We start from the raw sequence: 19,480 nt of genomic DNA, 5'->3' as shown, positions 1-19,480 counted from the left end.
AAGCTGTGTGTATGTGATGTGTTGCGTGATGTCTGTGCAGCCTGTGAAGATGAGGAAATGAGTAGTAGTCGTTCAAATCCAAACTACTGAAGTAAGATGAAAGTGCCTTCACAACTGCAGGATGCAAGCAGATGTCACCTGACAACTTAACACAGATGCATAGATCAGGAGCAGTTGGGTGATTAAAGGCTGTAACAGACCTAACAAAAGTGCGACTAACAGTTGTCTTAAATGTGACGCTGCTGCTGAATCATTATTCAATGGGCTTCAGAGTCAAGAAGAGCTGAACACAGAAATGTATCAGCTGGGTCAGATGAAGAGTGAGTAAGATCTTTAAAGAGCACCTGCATGACTCTGATGTGATGGCAATTTCAACTGACGTGTGTTAGAATCGTGGTATTTTATAAATCTATTGCAGAAGATAGTTTTGCATACTAATAGCTCAATTATAGCAGCACAGGGTTGTGTCAGATGGGTGGGCGGAGGATTGTGTGTCATCCCAAGATGAGTCTTTGCCTTTTGACTGCCGGGAGATTGTAAGGGAGGAGCCCTTCAGAACCCCTATAAAAGTAATAAGGGCATTTTCAGATGGATCAAGCCTCCTTGTTCTTCCTTTTGGTCTGAATATGCAAGAATTCCTTAGTCCTTTTCCCTGGTGTCTGAATGTCTAAAGTGAGGACTGAGTATTTTAAAATTCAAATATTATTAGCCAGAGAAAAATACAGCTTCAAATGGACCTCTTGAGGTTGTTGGGCACATCTCCCTCCCCAAAGATGATTAATGTTACAAGTTTGCACAAGGTCTTTTCCATTCGTGTTTTGAGTATCTCCAAGGACCTAGGTGGTATAGGCTTGCTTAGCAATGCCTTCCAAAGCTTAACCAGTCTCAATGGGAAAAACACTTTCTTTGTGTCCAGCAGGAATCCACCATCTTGCACCTGGTGATTGTTGCCTCTCATCCTTTTGCTGCGTACCTCTGGGAATTGTCTGTCTTCTCCACCCCGTTCTGTAGCCCAAAGATTTCCTTTTACCTCTCTTTAGTTGCTTTTGTAAGCAGATAATATTAGCATTCTATCAGAGCAGGCCCTGAAAATAGTGCCACTTACTGAAAATAACTGTATGTCAAAAGGAAACAATAGAAGAAGTGACTAACTTTAAATGGATGGAAATTGCTCATGTACAAATTTATCACGATGACATTTCTAAATAGTTTACCTGTTGGAGGATCGCTAATATTTTCTCTTACCGTGTCTCACTTTGGAAGAGTCTGTCTCTTTAAACTAATTTTATTCAAATATTAAAAAGGAAAGTATTTTTTTCTATTGGGAAAATGTAACCTTTGGAGACTTCCTGAAAACAGATCAAACTGAAGGACCCACTTGACTTTTTTCTTGCAAGCGTTTCAAGTACCAGAGTATTTCAGGTATCTGAGCACTGAACTGAGAAAGTCAGTTCAAATTGTTTTCAACTATTTGAGAGCTAACAAATGCCACCACCACTTCTCCCGTATCCAGTTCTCCTCCAGGGATTACTGGATGCTTAAAGTAGGCTTTATAAAACTGATACAAACCACAGTAAGTATCTGTACTTTCAAGGGAGAATGTGTGGGAGAGATAAATAGAATTATTATTCTCTTCTCCCAGGAGAGTCCATGTCTCAAGACAGATTGAAGGACACTTGTATCAGTTTGATCATTACCTTTAAAAGCAGCCCTGTTGCACACCTCAGGTAGGCACTTAGCTTCTCTGTATATCTGCATCCTGAGTTCTCTGTGCATTTCTTGTTCATACTTATAGCACCCTTCATCAGGGTATTTGGAAGAGATTTTAACAAATAATGTGGAGTCATGACATGAACTAACCATTTGGCTGTGTATTTGCACAGTAGCTACCAACACGTCTATCCTCTAGATGCTTCACAGGAAAGAAGAAAGAACATTTGAAAAACATATCTTTGTTGCCTTCATGATTCCTTGTTGTACAAGCATCGCAGTTGGCTAAATTCAAACACAGCAGCTTTGGTAGGAGGTTGAACAGGTTTTGCTGTGCACAGCATGCTACTAAGAAATGGCGGAGTTCATAATTTAAAGCTGCAGTATTCACTGGCACCCCAGAAAACTAAAAAAACAGCCTGGCAGCACTAATAAATAATACTTATCCTGTAATCTTATTGAAGGATTACATGATCTAAATCACTTTTTTTTTTTTTTTTTAAGTAATTATTATTTTTTTAAATTCTAAGTTTTTATACTGTGGTCCAGATCTTGCTCAACATCTCCAAGGGTCCAGAACAGCATTAAGCAGTACTTTTCTGTAACCTCTGCTTTGAAATAGAAGAGTGGAACCTGGCTTATTCTGAGAGGGACTTTCTGCTGTGTTTGTGATAAGCTTGTGTTGAAAGCACATGCAATTTGATAGCCTTGGTCAGGAAAAAGAATCATTGTTTGATCTTTACATGTATGTATGTATAGTTACATGTATGGTTGCAGTGACATGTGGCACTTTTGCCTGCAAAAATAGGCAGTAGAAACAAGAAATGAGACTGGCAGCAATGTTTTACCTGGATTTGTTTGGCCTGTAGAAAAATAGAACAGGGTTAATGCCAACCTGTGTCATCTTTGTCGTCATCATCCCTCCCTTCCCCACCCCACGCAACTTGGAGCATACAGATACGGTGTCGGCCATAATCTCCTTTTCTAATTGTGGTTTCTATTTTCATAATCCCTTTTCTTCCTTTTAGCTGTTTCCATTCTATTTTCTAGGGTTTTTTTTGCTTGTTTGTTTGTTTGTTTATTTTTCCCTCATTCTCCTATTGTGGTGGTCAGAAATATACAAATTGTCTGATGTAAGTAAAATACAGCTTTCTGAGAAAGAGGTAGTAAAAGCAAATTTGCCCTGTGCATGCAAGAACCTGTGTCTGTGAGATCCTGAGCTGACCTCTGCCTAATGCTGCTCTGCCTCCAAATCACTGCAGATGGGACACCCATTGGGATGTGGGCAACTGTAGTTTTTCTGTTCAAGACCTTCTCAGGTGATCTTTTACATACCCAGGTTAAATTTTGCTATGACCCAAATTACAACAGTTTTAGAATCTTACTTCACCTGGAATTTTATATCATTTTTATCTGATAAAATGGATAGTTATCTTATAACAGGTACTTATAGCTTACAGGAGAAATAGAAAAATTAGTTAAAGCAACATGATTAAGAAAGTAAAAATAAATGTTGCTTTCCCAGGCAATTTAATTCAGCATTATTTGCTGCCTAAGTATTGAAGAAGGTGATTTCTGAGGTATTTTCTCCTTCTCCTACATATGGAGAGGATATATACCTTTCTGGGTTAGTTTTCTTTACCTTGAGCAGAAAGTCTCTCAGATAAAAAATTCTGTAACGAAAACAGAAGATCCATCCATGTGAAGCAAAATTTGCATGCTAGACAGTGAAAAGTACCAGAATGGCTAAAGACAGCAAATTCAATCCTGTTTGGGAATCTGACCCTGATCCCACAAAGCACTTAATCTCATCATTTAAGCGTATGAGTTTTTCTCTTCTCTAAGCATGTGTATTGTCGCTGTAAAGTTAGTAGTGAGATTAAGTGAGTAGCAAGATTACTGCCATATAGCTCAGCAACTACCAGACCAGAGTGCTCACCAACCTGGCAGGGGAAACATCTTTGCAGCCAGACCTATGTACTGGATGATGTTTGTGTAGGTGTTCATGCTGTGCTAATTCAGTGCAACCGAGGGGTTCCTACAGCAGTCAGAAAATTATTCTTATGTTTATGTGCAAAGGGCTGTACAGTGTTTGTTGTGTAGAATGCAAGGGTTGGTTTTTTATGTTGTTTTGGTTTTGTTTGTTTCTTTTTGATTGGTTGGTTTTTGTACTTGCTACAAAGGAAATATGTAGAGGTATAGATGACCAGATTAAAAACCTATTGAAAGTACCTGATGTTTGGAATCTGCAGTTGAAAGGTTTCACTGATACACTGCACCGTCAACTTGAATAGACAACTGTATTTGTACTCAAAAGGAGTCTCTGTGTTGTACTGCCTTGGTAAAATGTCTTGTGTAGGTGCTTATTTTTGTGTAAAAGCTACCAGATAATACATTGCAAATACAGATAATGCAGTGTAAAACATATAGTTTGTTTTACTATTTTACTGGAAGCAGCTACTCACGTGAAGGGTAATGGCTCTTCAGTGAGTGAGTATGGTTGGGGGATGCAGAATACGTATCTTTATAGATAAGGGTTTAAGTACTGATTTTGTCTGTGCTGGTACTTAACTGCTACAGACTAAGGAAAGTTACATCATTGCTTGTGCCTGTTGAAAACTGTTGAGAGGTAAAAATGAACGTATGAAATGTTGCAATGCAAGTTGATTTGCTGATAATTTGTGCTTGATAATCCTTTTAGAGAGCATGGTCTGGAGTCTAACAGGACTTAGGCAAAAGAAAGAACTGCCAACAGTAGGCTGCGACTCTTTTCATCTGGAGCTGACAGGGTTGATGCTGCAGGGACTATGATTTGTCTTACATCCATGGTCAATGGAAAATGAGCTTTCCATCACACTTACATTGTATTCCATGAAGCCCAGCCCTTGCCTATAACATTTTTCTACACTATAAGTTAAGCACTACTTGGCAAAGGCAAGTTTTGCTCTGGGAGACTTTTCTATCAGGGGAGCATCTGTGCCACCTGCCTTCTGATGGCTGAAGTCCATTGCACATTGTACTTAGCTTTCATACCTGAGAATTGATGCTGTAATAATCCATGTCGCTGATGAGTTCCATATGATGAATATAAGAAGCAATTAGTGTGCCCCACAGAACATGCTTTCACAGCAAATTTATTGCTCTATAAGCTAATTCCACTTCAGTGACAGGCAATCATTTATATAGGAAAACAAATAGACTGCTGTACTTGCATTTGGGCAAGAAAAAATAAATGCAGAAAGTAGTGGGGAAAAATAGCATAAGTTGCTGATTTTGTTGTTGCTATAAATAGTAGACATGAACAAAATTGTGGTTTGCCAATAAGGAGCTCATGCAGGTACAAATACTACTGTAAACTAAAACCAGGTGGCTGCTCCAACACTTCTTAATTTCTTTTTATGTTCCCATGATCTTTTGCAGCTGTGCAATGGTGGATCTGTGACTGATCTTGTGAAAGGATTTCTGAAGAGAGGTGAAAGAATGAATGAACTTATAATTGCTTACATCTTACACGAAGCTCTGATGGTAAGATAAGCTCTCAGTGAAAGGACAGTCAATATTCAGTAAATGTTTTTTCTTTGAATGAATGCAGATCATTTCTCCAGTAACACAGCATGTCATGGCAGTGTTTAATGAAATCAAGGTGATGTGTAATTCAGACAGTTCTTTTTGAACAAGCAAGGTAAAGAACAAATCATCTGTTTGTTTCCTTATTAAGAGAATGGAAATTGATTTCTGACCTTTGATTTATTTTTCCAGTAAATATAGTTCTGCATCAATTTTTTTGTTGTTGTTGTTCTGAGAAATTGCAGAAGTACACCCAAAATACTGTTTAACTTCTTATGTCTGGTTTCAAGTTCTTTTTACAGCAAAATGGTCATCAGATCTAGTGAATTAAAATGCTCAAAACATTTGGCTAATCAAAATCAAGTATTTTCCTTTCTCGTTGTCTTTAATTAGAGTTTGACTTTCCTCTGTGGAATCATTGGCAGGATTTAGCGGGTGTTTTCAAGTTCATACTCTAAAGATGTAATATATAGCATACATTTATAGTGATTTTTTTCTTCTATTATCTTAAAGTTTCTATTCGTCATAACATTGAGCAAATAAAAGGTGTAAATTCCTCATAGTGTACAAAGAATCTTCCCAGAAAGAATGGCATCTCTGTGGTTTCTGATCAAAAAAATACATTTTTTAGTTTTTTTATGCTCATCTGATTTTTCTGTTTCTGCAAATACAATACAGAGCACAGAGCTGTTAGTAAAAATTCATGTTTACATCTCATCTTCCAGGGACTTCAGCATTTGCATGAAAACAAAACTATCCACCGTGATATTAAGGGAAATAACATCCTTTTGACCACTGAAGGAGGAGTCAAGCTTGTGGATTTTGGTATGTAGCCTTATTTACATATACACCCAATGCTGTACATCCGAAGAATAGAAAATAAAGTAACGGAAACAAATCAGAAAAGATGAAATATATTAACTTCTTATTAAGATTTAAAATATTTCATTTAAAATCACTTGGATAATCAAAGTCACTTTTTAACTTGACAGAGATAAAATATTCACTGGCTCTGTTTTTTTTTCCAACTTCAGGATTTAAAACCATTTTACTAATGCTGTTTAGATAGCATGGCTAAATTGTAGAAGTTTTAACGTGATGTGAGTGTCAAATGCTTTGGGGCAGACACAGTAAGTGAAGTGGCAAAACAAGCTAATAGGGTTCAAAGAAAGGTTGGTGTTTAGATCTTCCAGACTGTGTCCTGGTACAATGAAGTTAGAAGCTGATAGTCAGCCTTCTTTTGTACCAGAAAGGGCTTAGGACTTAGCAGAAATTGTGAAGAATAAGAGAGCTTCATCTCAGTCCGATGTACTTCATTAGTTTCATTTGAAATGAAACAAGAGGTAGTTCTTGAAGACAGCAAAGGGGAGTAAGTTGTATTGGTAATTTCCACTTTCCAGATTCTGTGAAGAGTAACACATTGTTGGTTGGCAAGTCTAAACTTAAGACTTATCATTTAAAAGGCTCTGATCAAGTCTGTTAGATCTTAAGTGATTAATGAATGCTGTCATCTAGTTTTACCACCTGAAGGCAAGATGCAGTGAAAGAGGTAAATGATGCAACCATATGACAGTGATTTTCCTTAGACGTTTATTGACTGTTGTTTTATGTGAGGGGGGGTATGAAAATTTGCAGTGCTTGTAATTGTGAACTGTTATTTTCTGGTAGCACGCTGTTTAAATTTAATTTATAGGTCACTACTTGACAGAACAGCAGCTGATTTGTAAATATTGTGATTCCATTTGGAAGATGGAAAATCTTCATTTTTCTTTTACCCTCCAATCATGTTGATGAGATATATTCAGTTGATACATAACGGCTTAAAATAATCATGGGATTTTAACTTCCATTACTGTAGTGTCTTCCTGCCAATAGATTGTATTTGTACAACCTTCTTTCTTCACACACAAAAAGCACACAATTATTAGGGTCACTAATTCTGAAAATTTATGTGTTTATGTTCATTGTTTTCATTCTTCAGATAACATTTTCATTTACAAAGCCTCCAGATCTATGATTTTATCTGCCATACACTTACTAGTACTTTATGAATGTTTGAAAGTTTAATGTGAGGCAAAATCAATATTTTTACCCACAGGTTTTTAATGTGTCATGATTGCTATTTTCTAAGGTGCTGAAGGCAATTAGATCTGTGGAGGATCAATGCCTCTGAAAATTAATTCACATACGCAGATGCCAAAATGTACAAGCATTAGGGGTGAGGGCTTTAATTCTTTCTTCCCCAATTACTACAATCTGTTAGTAGGGCTGTAATTGAAAAATAATCTTAAAATCTTGTGGGAAAAATTGTGATGCCAAAACAGATGAGAAAGTGTGCAAAAAACAAGTTGACATACAGGTGTGTTTATGTGGGTTGAAGAGGGGCCTGTAGTCCTTCCAAGGGAATGTAGGAACTGGACCCTAAATTTGGAATTCTAGCCTTCCTTTTTTTTTTTTTTTTTTTCTTTTCTTTTCCTTCCCCCCCCCCCCCCCCCCCCCCCCCAAATCCAATCTGCAGCTACTACTGTGTAGTTTCAGATGGGAAAAAAATATTCAATCTTCACAAAATCATCCAGGAAGACATACTAGTCACCCTTCAGGCTGATGTTTAAAGTATTCAGATGGGATTTAGGAGATTTGTGTATTCTACTTAAGAGGATTTAAGCCCACAATAATCAGATTCCAAGTGTACTTTTTAGCCAGGAATGTGATTTGATAAAATCTCTCATGTTGACACAAGTACAGACTATTACACATACACATTTATTGGATCAGGAACTGAAATTCTTTGACACTTTTTTCTTTTTACTAAATACACCTGTGAACCTACAGGCTACGCTATGATACAGTCACATCGACACAATCTCTTTCTTACTCTGCTAGTAGACATTCAGTGGAAACTAAATTTTTCTTTTAGATTGAACCAATTATTACATGGGGCCAAACATGCAAGCAAACAAACCAAACAAACAAACAAAACCAACCACACAATCACACAGCCCTTTCTAGCATGTACATAGCTTTTCCACTGTGTAGAAGGGAGCGGAGATGGTTGGGTTATGGACTTCTTTAACCAGCAAACACACTTGAGAGAGGAAATGAGCCTATCTTAAGATAATTTTGGCTGTGCTGTTCTCCTATATGCTGGTAAATAATGAGATGATCCTGAAGAACCCTTTGCTCTCCGCTCCTCATACTTTTTATACTGGTTTGTTTATAAACAGATGTATAAAACCTATATCAAAAAAACTGACCTGTGAAGTGCCTTGTGGAACACAGTACCAAAAAGGACATATTCTCCAACTCTGTGTGTTGAATGGTCATATTGTATTTGTGTCATTGTGTCACTTTTTCTTTCTGAAGCCTTTAGGAGCCTTTAAGAGTCACAAGTGATAGAACAGATAGCTTTCAATGAATTAAGTCACCTTTGAGAATGACTTGTTTTCTTTGTTCTTTTTGTACTTGGAATTTTGCTTATGTAGTTTATCACAACTCTGAGTCCTTTCTTGCACAGCAGTTTTGATTTTCTAGAAGCTTCATTTGGTAACCCGGTTTTCAAGTAACACAATTTGTAGACATTGCTTTCTGGCCATTTTGTCATAGGCAGTTATGTGTGCTGTGACCATGGTTTCTGAACATTGCACAACATGTAATGATGTAATGCAGAAAGAGTGTGGAAAAGATCTCCCAAAATCTTAAGTCATAACAACAAACTTAAAACAGTCATAGCTGTTTGTTTGCCTTTCGTAAAGGTATTGATAGTTAATAAGATGAGAACGTCTATGAAATAATACCATGGCATTGCCTCAAGCAGATTGTTATCGGCATACCTTTTTCTTTTGCTCAAAATTCTGCTGCAGTAATGTTTAATCTGTATAAAATTTACTCTGTTAATATTCCCATGTCTTGGAAACAGTCCCAATTAAGGAATTAATGATCAAATCAAGGAAGAGTTTATAGTATCTCTATACTGATGCTTCTGGAGCTAAATTGCTTGTCAAAGAGTTATCAAACAGCTGTTTTAGTTTAAATTGCTCAAGCCAGAAGTTTGAAATGCTGTTACCAGGGAAGCATCCTCTCCTTGCACAACAATCCAGTACGATAACTTAGATCAGCAGACATAAACAAAATCATTCTTTTTGACTACAGATAATGAGAAGTACCTGAGGGGATCATCACTAAGACAATCCCATGGTTGTGGTTTCAGTCCCTGAATTCATTTAACTCCTAGATATCTTATAAAGTCTGTATTTTCCTCTGTGGGAGAAGGAGGTTGACTGAAGGCAATCTTGCCACCTAAACATCTGTGGGAATTAGCCATTTGGCTGTTCTGTTTGGCTGTTCTGGAGGAAAACCCTTGGGGAAAGCTGTTACACCTGAGAATGGCAACAACTGCTCCAAGTTTGCCTTTGCAGCATTGATGTAAATAATAAATAACTGAACTTTTTTCAAATGTGGCTGCTATGCATTGATTATATGATAGAGACTTGATAGAAAAGCACACTTTTTTTACATTAAAATAAATGTCCTCTAACACTTTAAAGGTCGATGAAAGCCATTTAATATATTAAATTAAAAGAAGTGGAGACAGGCAAGGTGTGAATCAAATTCCCTTTCTATAAATATTCTTAATTATACTTACAGCTACTTGTTAGGTTTCTATGCGGGAAATGTTTTCGTTCTCACTTTTTAGAAGTCCCTTATATGTGTATCTCAGTTTTCCAGTTGTTTGCAGTGGGTTCAATAAATTTTAACCACTGTATATGCAGATAAGCACTTAGTAATTTTTTTCAAAAAGTTCCAGCAAATAAATCCAAATGAACTAAATGCTAGATAACTTTGAAAGTCTTGTGACTTTTACTGCCTAAATATCTTTCAGTGTCTGACCTTGTTTCACAAGTCAAAAAAATGGCCTGAAGTCACTTGCATGCATAACACACCTCATCTGTAATAAAAATTCATATATTCATCCACATTTATAATGTGTGACCAATGTAATGGAAAGCTGTATGTATGGTGTCTACTTACACTGACGATTACTTGCTTATTTTAATAGACTCTCTTAATTCGGGTTCTTTTTTTGAAATCTGGATGCTGAACGGCGCCTTCCACGTATGAAATAATATTAGAATAAGATAGAATTCAGATTTCTTTGGAAATTCTGATATGTCAAATAATGTGCTATTCCAAAATGGGAGAAAAACTTAGCTGTATTATTATTATCATTGTTATTTTAATTTTGCTCTGACAAAGCCCAGGTAAAATTCCACTTTGAAAGATTTAATATGATTCTGAAGTCTTCTCTTAATGAGCTTGGGAGGCTTGTAAGTCAGAGCTTTTAATGCTTAAATGTTTTTGAAAGAAGAGCATCCTCGATGTCACAGCTTTCTTTCATCAAGCTAGGCAGAGGGGAATTACAAGTGAGCAAAGAACCATTCTTCCCCCCAAAGTTCTGAAACATCTAAGCAACATGAAAGTGATTCTTCTAGCTAGAAAGAGGAGAGTACAATGCTGATGGAAAATTCCTTATCAGCTGTATTTTTGAGATTTCACGTTGCAGGCTGGTAGTCTTGAACAAGAGCACAAGTAGCTTACATTACTCTGGCGCTGCTGAAGCCTGCTATCACAGACTAGAATTATCTCAGGATGAGCCACTATTGCCTTGGAAATGGTCAGAAAATAATGTGTGAACTGTGCTCTACCACTAAGTTTTTCAACACTGCTCCTCCTTGCTGAAGACCATGTGCTTCCATGCACCTGGTGAAAATATGCTTTTGTACCACATAATTAGACTGTTGAAGTTATTACCATTAAATTTCACTGAAAAGGAGTCAGAGGAAGTGGAGAAAAAAGTCAGATGTTTAGATCGATACCAGAGATGACCACATTCCCATAACAAAAATTAAATGTTGCCCGATCTGTTAAATCTCATGCTTTGGATTTTATGCTTATTTCTGACTATAAGAGACCCAGCGACTCCCCAGCTCGCCTAGTATTGACATTGTGGGAAAGGGGTTATCCAGTGATTCGGCACTCTCCATTTTCAGTTTCCTAGGCATTTCATTAGTGGTATCTAAAAATGTCCCTCACTGAAGTCTCTGGATAAGCAATACATAGGAAAGTTCCAATGTTTCTACAGGTAAAGCAGGTTCCAGTAGAAGACATGGAAAGAAGGTAATAGAATCTCACTGCTGCTGGCAGATGGTGGAAAATTGCAAACTGTTTTGCATGTAGCTAACAGAATAGTGACTTCAAGGGCTCCTTTAGTACTATGGATAAAGAGATTGCAATTTCTATAATTAAAACATCTATTGTAACATAAATGGAGTGTATCTTCAGTGAAGATAATTTTTGTATTTCAGACATGTTTCATTTGCATTTTTCTGCTTTTTCTAAGAACTATTTCAAATCTTAGAAGTTTTGCATTTAAAAGCTGTGTGTGAATATTGTCTTGGCATTCCAAATGCAGTTTCAGATATCATATTGTGCATGTAGCTGACACGGCTTTATCATGCTGTATAGTAGCCTGACAGATTAGCCTAGCAGTAGGTTTAACTTGAGTATGACTCACTGGGGAAAAAGTGGAATGGGGAAAAGAACACTATTATTTATTTAGACACATCAAGAACTGCCGTTACTTTGATTAATACTTGAACTATTTCCTACATGTAGTTTGGAAACTCCGGATAGACAGAGGTTAGTTTTTGTATTCGGAGTGTAATAGGATCATTATTATGCAAGGGAAAGAATGATTGTTCTTCTTTTAAAGCCATTTGAAGTCATCTGAAGTTAAAAGTCAAGCAATTCTGAAGCTGACATCTCTGGACAGCCGCCTTTTTATTCAAAATTTCAGTTCTGTGAAACAAGCCAAATGTGGTGCATTGTCTTTTTTGTAGTGTATTTTTTATTAACTGCTTTTACTTTAATATACGTACATAGTTTCATCTAAGTAATACAAAATGAAGGTATTAAGTTTGTTTTGTAATTCAGTTTAGTTCATGAATTAAATGTCTTGGTTATTTTTTTCCCATCAGGAGGAGTGTGTACTAATTGTGCCAACATTCTCTGTTCTGACTCAGTAGTAGTGTGTTACTTCTTCCTTGTGGGTCATGGAATATTGGTAATGCTTTAGTACTTTTAGTGTTCAGCAACAATTGATCAATGTTAGAATGCATAGGTGTTTTTGTTATTTTGTTGTATGATACTCATGCCTATTCTGATACAGAAATACAGATAACATCTTTAAAATTCAATAACTATATTAAGCAGGCTAAGTTTTGAAGTGTACATGAGCCAGCAGCTGTTATAATGACAAAGCAAGAATAGTAAAATCAGTTACATTGTAAAGTATGTCCAAAATAGCCAGCCAGTCTCAAAGTAGTTAATGAGCCCATGATAAGACTCCATCTTAAGAGTTTCATCTATTTTATTTACTGATTTCCTAATGCACAAGGGAGATTTCTGCTAGTTCTATGGGGAAAGCTTCAGAAGTCCTGGGTCAGAATTTGGGGAGGGAAACACAGCAGATGTAGTATGTTGACTGATCACAGATCAGTCTGACAAGCCTTGTGAGATACAAGGCATTACAGAGGAAGAGAAGGCTCACAGCACTCTGCTGCAAATGCACGACATGCAGGGCAGGCTACAAGTCAAGAGCCACTTTGTGCTCAGTGAATAGGTTGAAAAGTCAGATATGAGTAATCCAAGGTGGAGCACTGGGTCATTTGGGGGAAGGACAGTTTAATCCCTGTCCTTGTTAATATATGATCATAATTTCCAACTTTTCATGTCCTGCTGATGTTGAAGAGAAGCTCAGAATGACCTTGAGTAGTTTTCCAAACTTCTGTAGATTGCTTATTCTGAAGTAGTCAGAATACCTTATTGCATCTCCTTCTTCTTACAGTGCTTGAGCTATAAATGCTGTATGAATCATTCTGCAAAAATGAAACAATTAATTAAAATAATTTTTATTTGAAACTATTCAAAAGTACTTGTTTCTGCCTTTTGTTTACTTGAAGCAATGAGTCATAGTAAGACTTATATTTGCCTTAGTCATTCTAGCATGCGTCCATAATAGAGCTGACTGCTTCACTGATTCAGATCAAAAATAGGCTATTATTGTGTTGTCATTTCTGCATACCATATAGCAGGAGATTCACATGTTACTTCTAAAAAGCACTTACTAGGGAATATGACAGAAGCCAATAACAGTAAAAAAAACTTTGAAGAAAGCTTTCTTCATGAGCAGCTTGTCAAACTGCTTTGAACCCAATCAAAGTAGTAATTCCAAATTTTTCAAACAAGGGTTAGCAGGGATAAGATGGATTGCATTGATTTGAGCTGTGGAACGTTTTCCTTGTTAAATGTTTAATTCTTTGTTGAAGGCTTAGTCTTTAAAAACTTTTTATGTGAGCCACATGTGAATGAGAACCTTTGTGCTGTCCAGTAACAACAAAAAGAAATCATGTGGCCAACTGCTGTATCCAGGATAAGCTCTTCACTTGGTCTTTTATATGTTTTTTTTCTCCTCCTAATTCACATAAAGATGTCACTGATGGCTTAAACATTAGAGAAGTTTGACGCAGAAAGCTATTGTCAAATGCTAGAGATACATGAAGAAAGAAAATAGCACTTTCTGGCCAGCAAAGACTTCCTCTTAATTTTCTCAAGGGTCACAAAATTCATGTCTTGATTCCTTCACCCAGCCAGCCCAGACCATTTTATATGTGAGAATGGCAAGAGGGGCTGGCTAGGAAGCATGCTGCAATGCTCCTTTGTTTTAGGTAAGGCTCTAGAATTCATTGAACCTCTCTCTGAGTTTTGGCCCAGAGGATATTTGCTCTGAGCTTTGAATGCTTTGTTATTCAGTTCACTTAAGAAATACTTTCACAAAAGTAAATGCAGTGATTGAAATGGAACAGAAATTATTGTTTGCAGTAGCCCTGAAACCAGTAGTCCTTGGTGTAGTTCAAGAGTTGGTTGCTAGAAGTACGTCTGATCTTTCTTTGTAAGTACTTCTAAATTCTTGTCTTTTCTATGTCATTTTGTTTTTGCTCCATAATTGCTACTCAAGACTCTGAGCAGTCATTACATTTACTCACCTCTTCATTATGGTCCATATATTTTACATAGTATTCATTCAACACCTTTTTCTTTCCATAGTTCTGTGGCTTTTCCAGGAACCTCACTTTGTCCACACCCTGTTTCATAGAGTATTAGGATAAGAGGTTTCCAGAGAAGCTGTGGATGCCCCATTGCTGGAGGCGTTCAAGGCCCGATTGGATGGGTCCCTGGGCACCATGATCTGTTGGGAGCAGCCCTATCCTGGGGCTGGAATTGGGTGGTCAGTAAGGTCCCTTATGACCTAAGCCATTCTATGATTCTTTGATTCTAAGAGCAGGTTATTAAAAACCTTCTTGTCTCACCTGCTGTATACTAAATTCATTTTTACCTGAAAGTTGTATCTAATGACCTAGTTTGCACTGAAGTACACGAGTTTTGTCCTCATGTGTTTCAGATATCCTGTCCCATCAGCATAGGTGTTGCTAGTAACCCAGATAATCTTAACAGGTAAATCATGTCACATAACAAGGAGAGTATCTCCTGGGTTTTTCTTGTCATACAGAGGAAAAATCCTTTCTGAGTCTCGAAAGTGGCGGTCAGACTGAATCAAAACATTTAAGGAAGGTACCACCTAAGGATGAGGCCTTTCTTCACCAGCATACTGCATCAGATGTGTAGTGCACAAATCCCTAAGTCTCTACCTATATTTTTTGTTTTATACTATAAGTTCATCCTTTTCATCCTTCATTTACTTAATGCCTGTTAGTTTTGTTTTAGACACCAAGTTTTTTCCACCTCCTAGGCTGTTCATGTATATAGTCTTCTTAGATACTAAGCTTTTGATCATTTTGGAGTTGCAAACAGCTGTTTGGTTAGCTTTTGGATATACCATATTTCAGTTGAAGACTTGCATCTTTGAATGTTTGTTTTCCCAAGTGTTTGGGAAAGTCTAGTTTTCCAGTTGCCCTTTTCTTGGTAACATTAATCTGTTTTATCATTAAAACACTGTGGGCATCAAGGCAATCCATAAAAATAGTGGATAAGATGGTGATGGACATGGAAAAAGTTGAGGTATTAGTGGTCTTTACTTGTGAGACTGGCCTTTGGGAATTCCAGGTCCTTTAGACCAGTTGGGAAATCTGGAACAAGGAAAATTTACCCTTAGTGTGGGAGGATTATGTTAGCAAGCATCTAAACAAATTAGATTTAGAGATAACTATAGGACTGCACCCATGAATGCTGAGGAAGCTGGCTGATGTCACTGCAAGACCACTCTTGATAATCTTTGTAGGGTTTGGAGATCAGGGGAGGTTCCCAAAGACCAGCAGAAAGCTATTGTCACTCCCATCTTCAAGAAGGGCAAGAAAGAGGATTTGGTTCACAATCGTTTCCAGGAGGAAAGGGTCTCAAAGGGAATGCTTTGCTAGTAGGATGGACTCTGAAGGTGCAAATGACAAATGGTTATGGAAGCAGTAGCCAAATGATGATACATACTGTCTAAGCCCTTTGGAGTGACATATGTGTCTTTATATACAGATACGTGTATATAGAACATATAAGAATTGCAGTCTCTCTGCTGTGTGCAAAATATCAATTTAGTAGAACTTGGTAGGGCTCACAATTTCCTCGTTAACATCAGCCAGTACAGCGTGTATACTTCTGTCACAGAACATAATCATAAAACAGTATTGTACAGCCTCTCAATTTAGATCAGAACAGTGTCTGCTCAGATTGGCTGTAACTGTGAGACAAATCTTTCCTATAATAATAGGAAGCTCATTTCTGCCCTATTTTTCCTTTATTGAATAGTAAGGTCATAAGTAGGTGGCTTTACTTTCAGTGTTACTCTGATATGCCAGATTTTGCAATGAAAGGTGTATATAATACATTGTGTAAATTTGCTGATTTCCTTTTTTATTATTCATAACCTAATACTTGATTTAAGCAAATAAAATAAAAAAGTCTATATTTTCCAACTATATGCAGTTCTTTTGCACATTAGGAAAGATTTTCTGGATATGTTGGTACTATTAATGCACTTGTTTATTAAGCTGTTAATTTTCATGAGATTTATAATTTCTGTGGACTGAAACACTGCTTTTTGTTGTATTTTTAAATTTTCTTGGGAGAAAATTTGATTCCCTTTGCAACAAAGCAGTAGTAAAGCAGATGGGGGAGGAGCAAGATGTTACTGTTAGAAATTGTACAAGTTCAAAAAAGCTGGCTAGCTGTATGCCTGACTGGTTACTGAAATGCTGGAAGAAATGTTACTAAGTGTGGAATTACATCATCTTTCCCCTGTGCACAGAAAGTGCCCAAGGAAATATCATTTGTCATAAGACCTACACTCCATAATCTGAAATGCCACGTTACTGCTAAGAGCAAAAGAATACAAACGAACAAACAAAAAGCGTACAGAAAGTAGTAGTGAACAATTTAAATTTAATCAGCTTTTTCCTGAAGTAAAAAAAAAAAAAAAAAAAAAAAAAAAACATGTGTGGGGGGGAATCCTTCTATTTAATAATTATAGTTCAAAGAGAAAAATTGTGTAGGCAGAAGATTATGCACATTGATGTGTCTTTTATATTTTGCTCCTTATCTCCACAGAAAGTTATGATTATTTACAAAAGCTGACACTGGAATAATAAAAATTCAGCTCGGGCCTTTCCTTGCCTGCAGATCTAAATCCCAGCTCCTGTTCCAAGACTACAAAAAAGAGCTCAGCATAGAAGACTCCCATAGCATGTAGAACGGGAGGGTAGCCTCTACTCCTTTCAAAAGCAAGGATCACGTACTGGTATCCTTTTGTACCACTACAACAGCCCTATGGTAATGTGTGTGCTTGCTCCTTGCTTTCTGAATGTTGTGTTTTGCTGAGGGCCAGGAATAGCCAGATTCTGTGAGGATGAAGCTGTATGTGGACAACTCCTTGGTGAAACAAGGACAAAGCCCCTGCTTGGCTGAGCTTGGAACAGGGCTGATGGACTTTGTGCATAACCTCCTATTTTCCTGCTTTCCATGATGCAAACGCTGTGCTGGACTTTCTACAGGTATTGAAGGAAGGAAGAGATTCAGCTATTTCAAGCCCTGAGTAAAGTAGTGGGAGCAGCCCCAAAGGCAGTGGTTGAGTTTGCCTCAAAGGAACGGGCTGATTTAGGAGTTAGGATCTTGCTGCCTTATTTTCAGCAGTTACGTATGTTTCTGTCATGGGCAAATGCAGATAATTTGTGAATCTAAGCTGAACACTTAGCTTGAGAGTAAGAAGCAGATCAAGCCTGCAGTGGATTCTTGACCTCCACTGAAAAACAACAACAACGACAAAAAAAAAACTTAAGCAATCCTGTTCTATCCAGACAAAAATTTTTGTGAGCATATTTCCACTGGGCAGTTGGCACAAATTGCTCCTATTATGAGCCATCTGCAGAGCTTTCAGGAAGGTAAGGTCAAGCATATTCAAACCAGAGAATACAGAGAGTTTAAACTTGCCACTGGTGCTCACTGAAACTTCACATTTCAGATAATAAAATGGCACTCGCAGAGTGAAACTGAAGCCTCTTATTTTCTCAAAAAGAAAACAGGTTTATGTATGAAGGCAAAATAAATGAGCTTCCTGGTCAATCAGGATAAAGTTGGCACAAGCATAGAACAGTACCTTTCGTACCATCTTTTGTATCATGACTTCAGAATATGTCTTTGGTGGACCTCACAGTTAGCTGTGATTCATAAATCTGTAGTAGTTCAGGACCTACTGGCGAAAAGGGTTTTTCTCCATGTACTCTCCTCTTTGCACACAGTAGAGGTATTTCCAAACAATACCACCTTTATTTTTAAAGGCAGGAAATTGTTAGCAGGAAGATCAGAAGTTCACTAGAAGTTCACCAGTAGCTCACTAGAATTCCTGATGTTTCAGTGTGTGTTTTAATTTAAAACCATTAGCAATTTTCAGATTTCAGAATCCAGTTTCCAAGTATTGGCCCGCAATAGTTAATTCCTTAAACTACAGCTCATGTTGCAAAGCTGATTTGCAGGCATTTGATGTTGCTTCAAGAATGGGGAGACTTCTGTTTTTGTAAGCATTTTTGATGTTTCACCATTTTATTTCTTCGTCTTTATGGCAGAGCAGCTAAGAGATGGGGATAAGTATCTTTTATAGCTCTTAACCTGAAATATGTAAATAAGGAAACAGAGGTCTAGTGTCAGTACTGAGCATTAGAAGTAAAAAAGAAACAAGGGAAGGTACTTTTCTTTTTTTAACCTCCTGAAGTGCTTTACCACTCTCTTAAAACAGGATATAGAAAAACTGTAATTAGCCAGTCAAAATATATGGAGTCAGATTGCTAATGAAATACTCATTGGGGACTAAATCTCAGTCCTACTGAAGTTGCTGGAAACAAATGCACAGACTCTGAGCTGAAGTGCTCAATTACTTTGAGGATTGGGCCTATAGCAGAGAACTGGAAGAACATAATAAAGACATCTGCGGAGGAGGTCGTGGCATGACAAGACATGACAAGGATGGTACCATTCAGAGAGACTGTCTCAGATGGAAATAGCAGTTGCTCTGATTATAGCTTCCCTTGGTTCTTCCAGGTGTGTCTGCTCAGCTGACCAGCACTCGGCTCCGCCGGAACACCTCCGTGGGCACCCCATTCTGGATGGCTCCAGAGGTAAGATTCATGTGCCAACATATTTCACCAGTGGTATGAAATCCACTGCATTCTGTGTTTCTGCTCTTTCTCTGTTCTTCTTTCTTTTCTCTGTCCATCTTCTTCCTGAACGCTGAAGGGCATTTCTATTTTGATTGGTGAAAATGCGCTGTAAACCTATTTACTTAAATGGTTGCAAGGATTAATTTAAAATGGCTTTTATCTTTGAAATCATGAGGTTAGAGCGAGGGAGCAGGAAGCTGAATTGCTTAGTTCAATATTTTCATACTGGAGTGAGTACTACCACCGATCCTTTCCAACCTTCCAAATTCTCAAACTGTGTCAAGTATCTCATCTTCCTATGGATGGATGGAGCCCAGGGTGGTACTGTGATATGCTGGGTTTTTACTTTAGAATTTCTGCATCTGGAAAGTTTTAACACAATGTGTTTATAGGCAACAGCAAGAAATGAGTTTATTATGAATAAATAAGAT

At 37.4% G+C, this 19,480-nt stretch overlaps 1 protein-coding gene across 3 annotated transcripts in view; it reads left to right on the top strand.

Annotated features, from left to right (window-relative positions):
• The window catches only part of MYO3A (myosin IIIA), a 104,147-nt gene that overhangs the window by 22,783 nt on the left and 61,884 nt on the right, over window positions 1–19,480 (top strand). For 2 of the 3 annotated variants that reach the window (XM_025148369.3, XM_025148367.3), the window contains exons 4-6: window positions 5,131–5,235; window positions 6,003–6,102; window positions 18,931–19,007. In XM_025148369.3, the coding sequence (XP_025004137.1) occupies window positions 5,131–5,235; window positions 6,003–6,102; window positions 18,931–19,007 (282 nt within the window). Of the gene's footprint in view, window positions 1–1,587; window positions 1,728–5,130; window positions 5,236–6,002; window positions 6,103–18,930; window positions 19,008–19,480 lie in introns of those variants that run through there. The other variant, XM_025148368.3, reaches the window with a different exon arrangement.

Source organism: Gallus gallus, chromosome 2 (genome assembly GCF_016699485.2).
Source record: "Gallus gallus isolate bGalGal1 chromosome 2, bGalGal1.mat.broiler.GRCg7b, whole genome shotgun sequence".
In the NCBI taxonomy this organism is placed as follows: domain Eukaryota; kingdom Metazoa; phylum Chordata; class Aves; order Galliformes; family Phasianidae; genus Gallus; species Gallus gallus.
The sequence above is the reverse complement of the archived record's forward strand: the minus strand, read 5'-3'. Positions and strand labels throughout refer to the sequence as shown.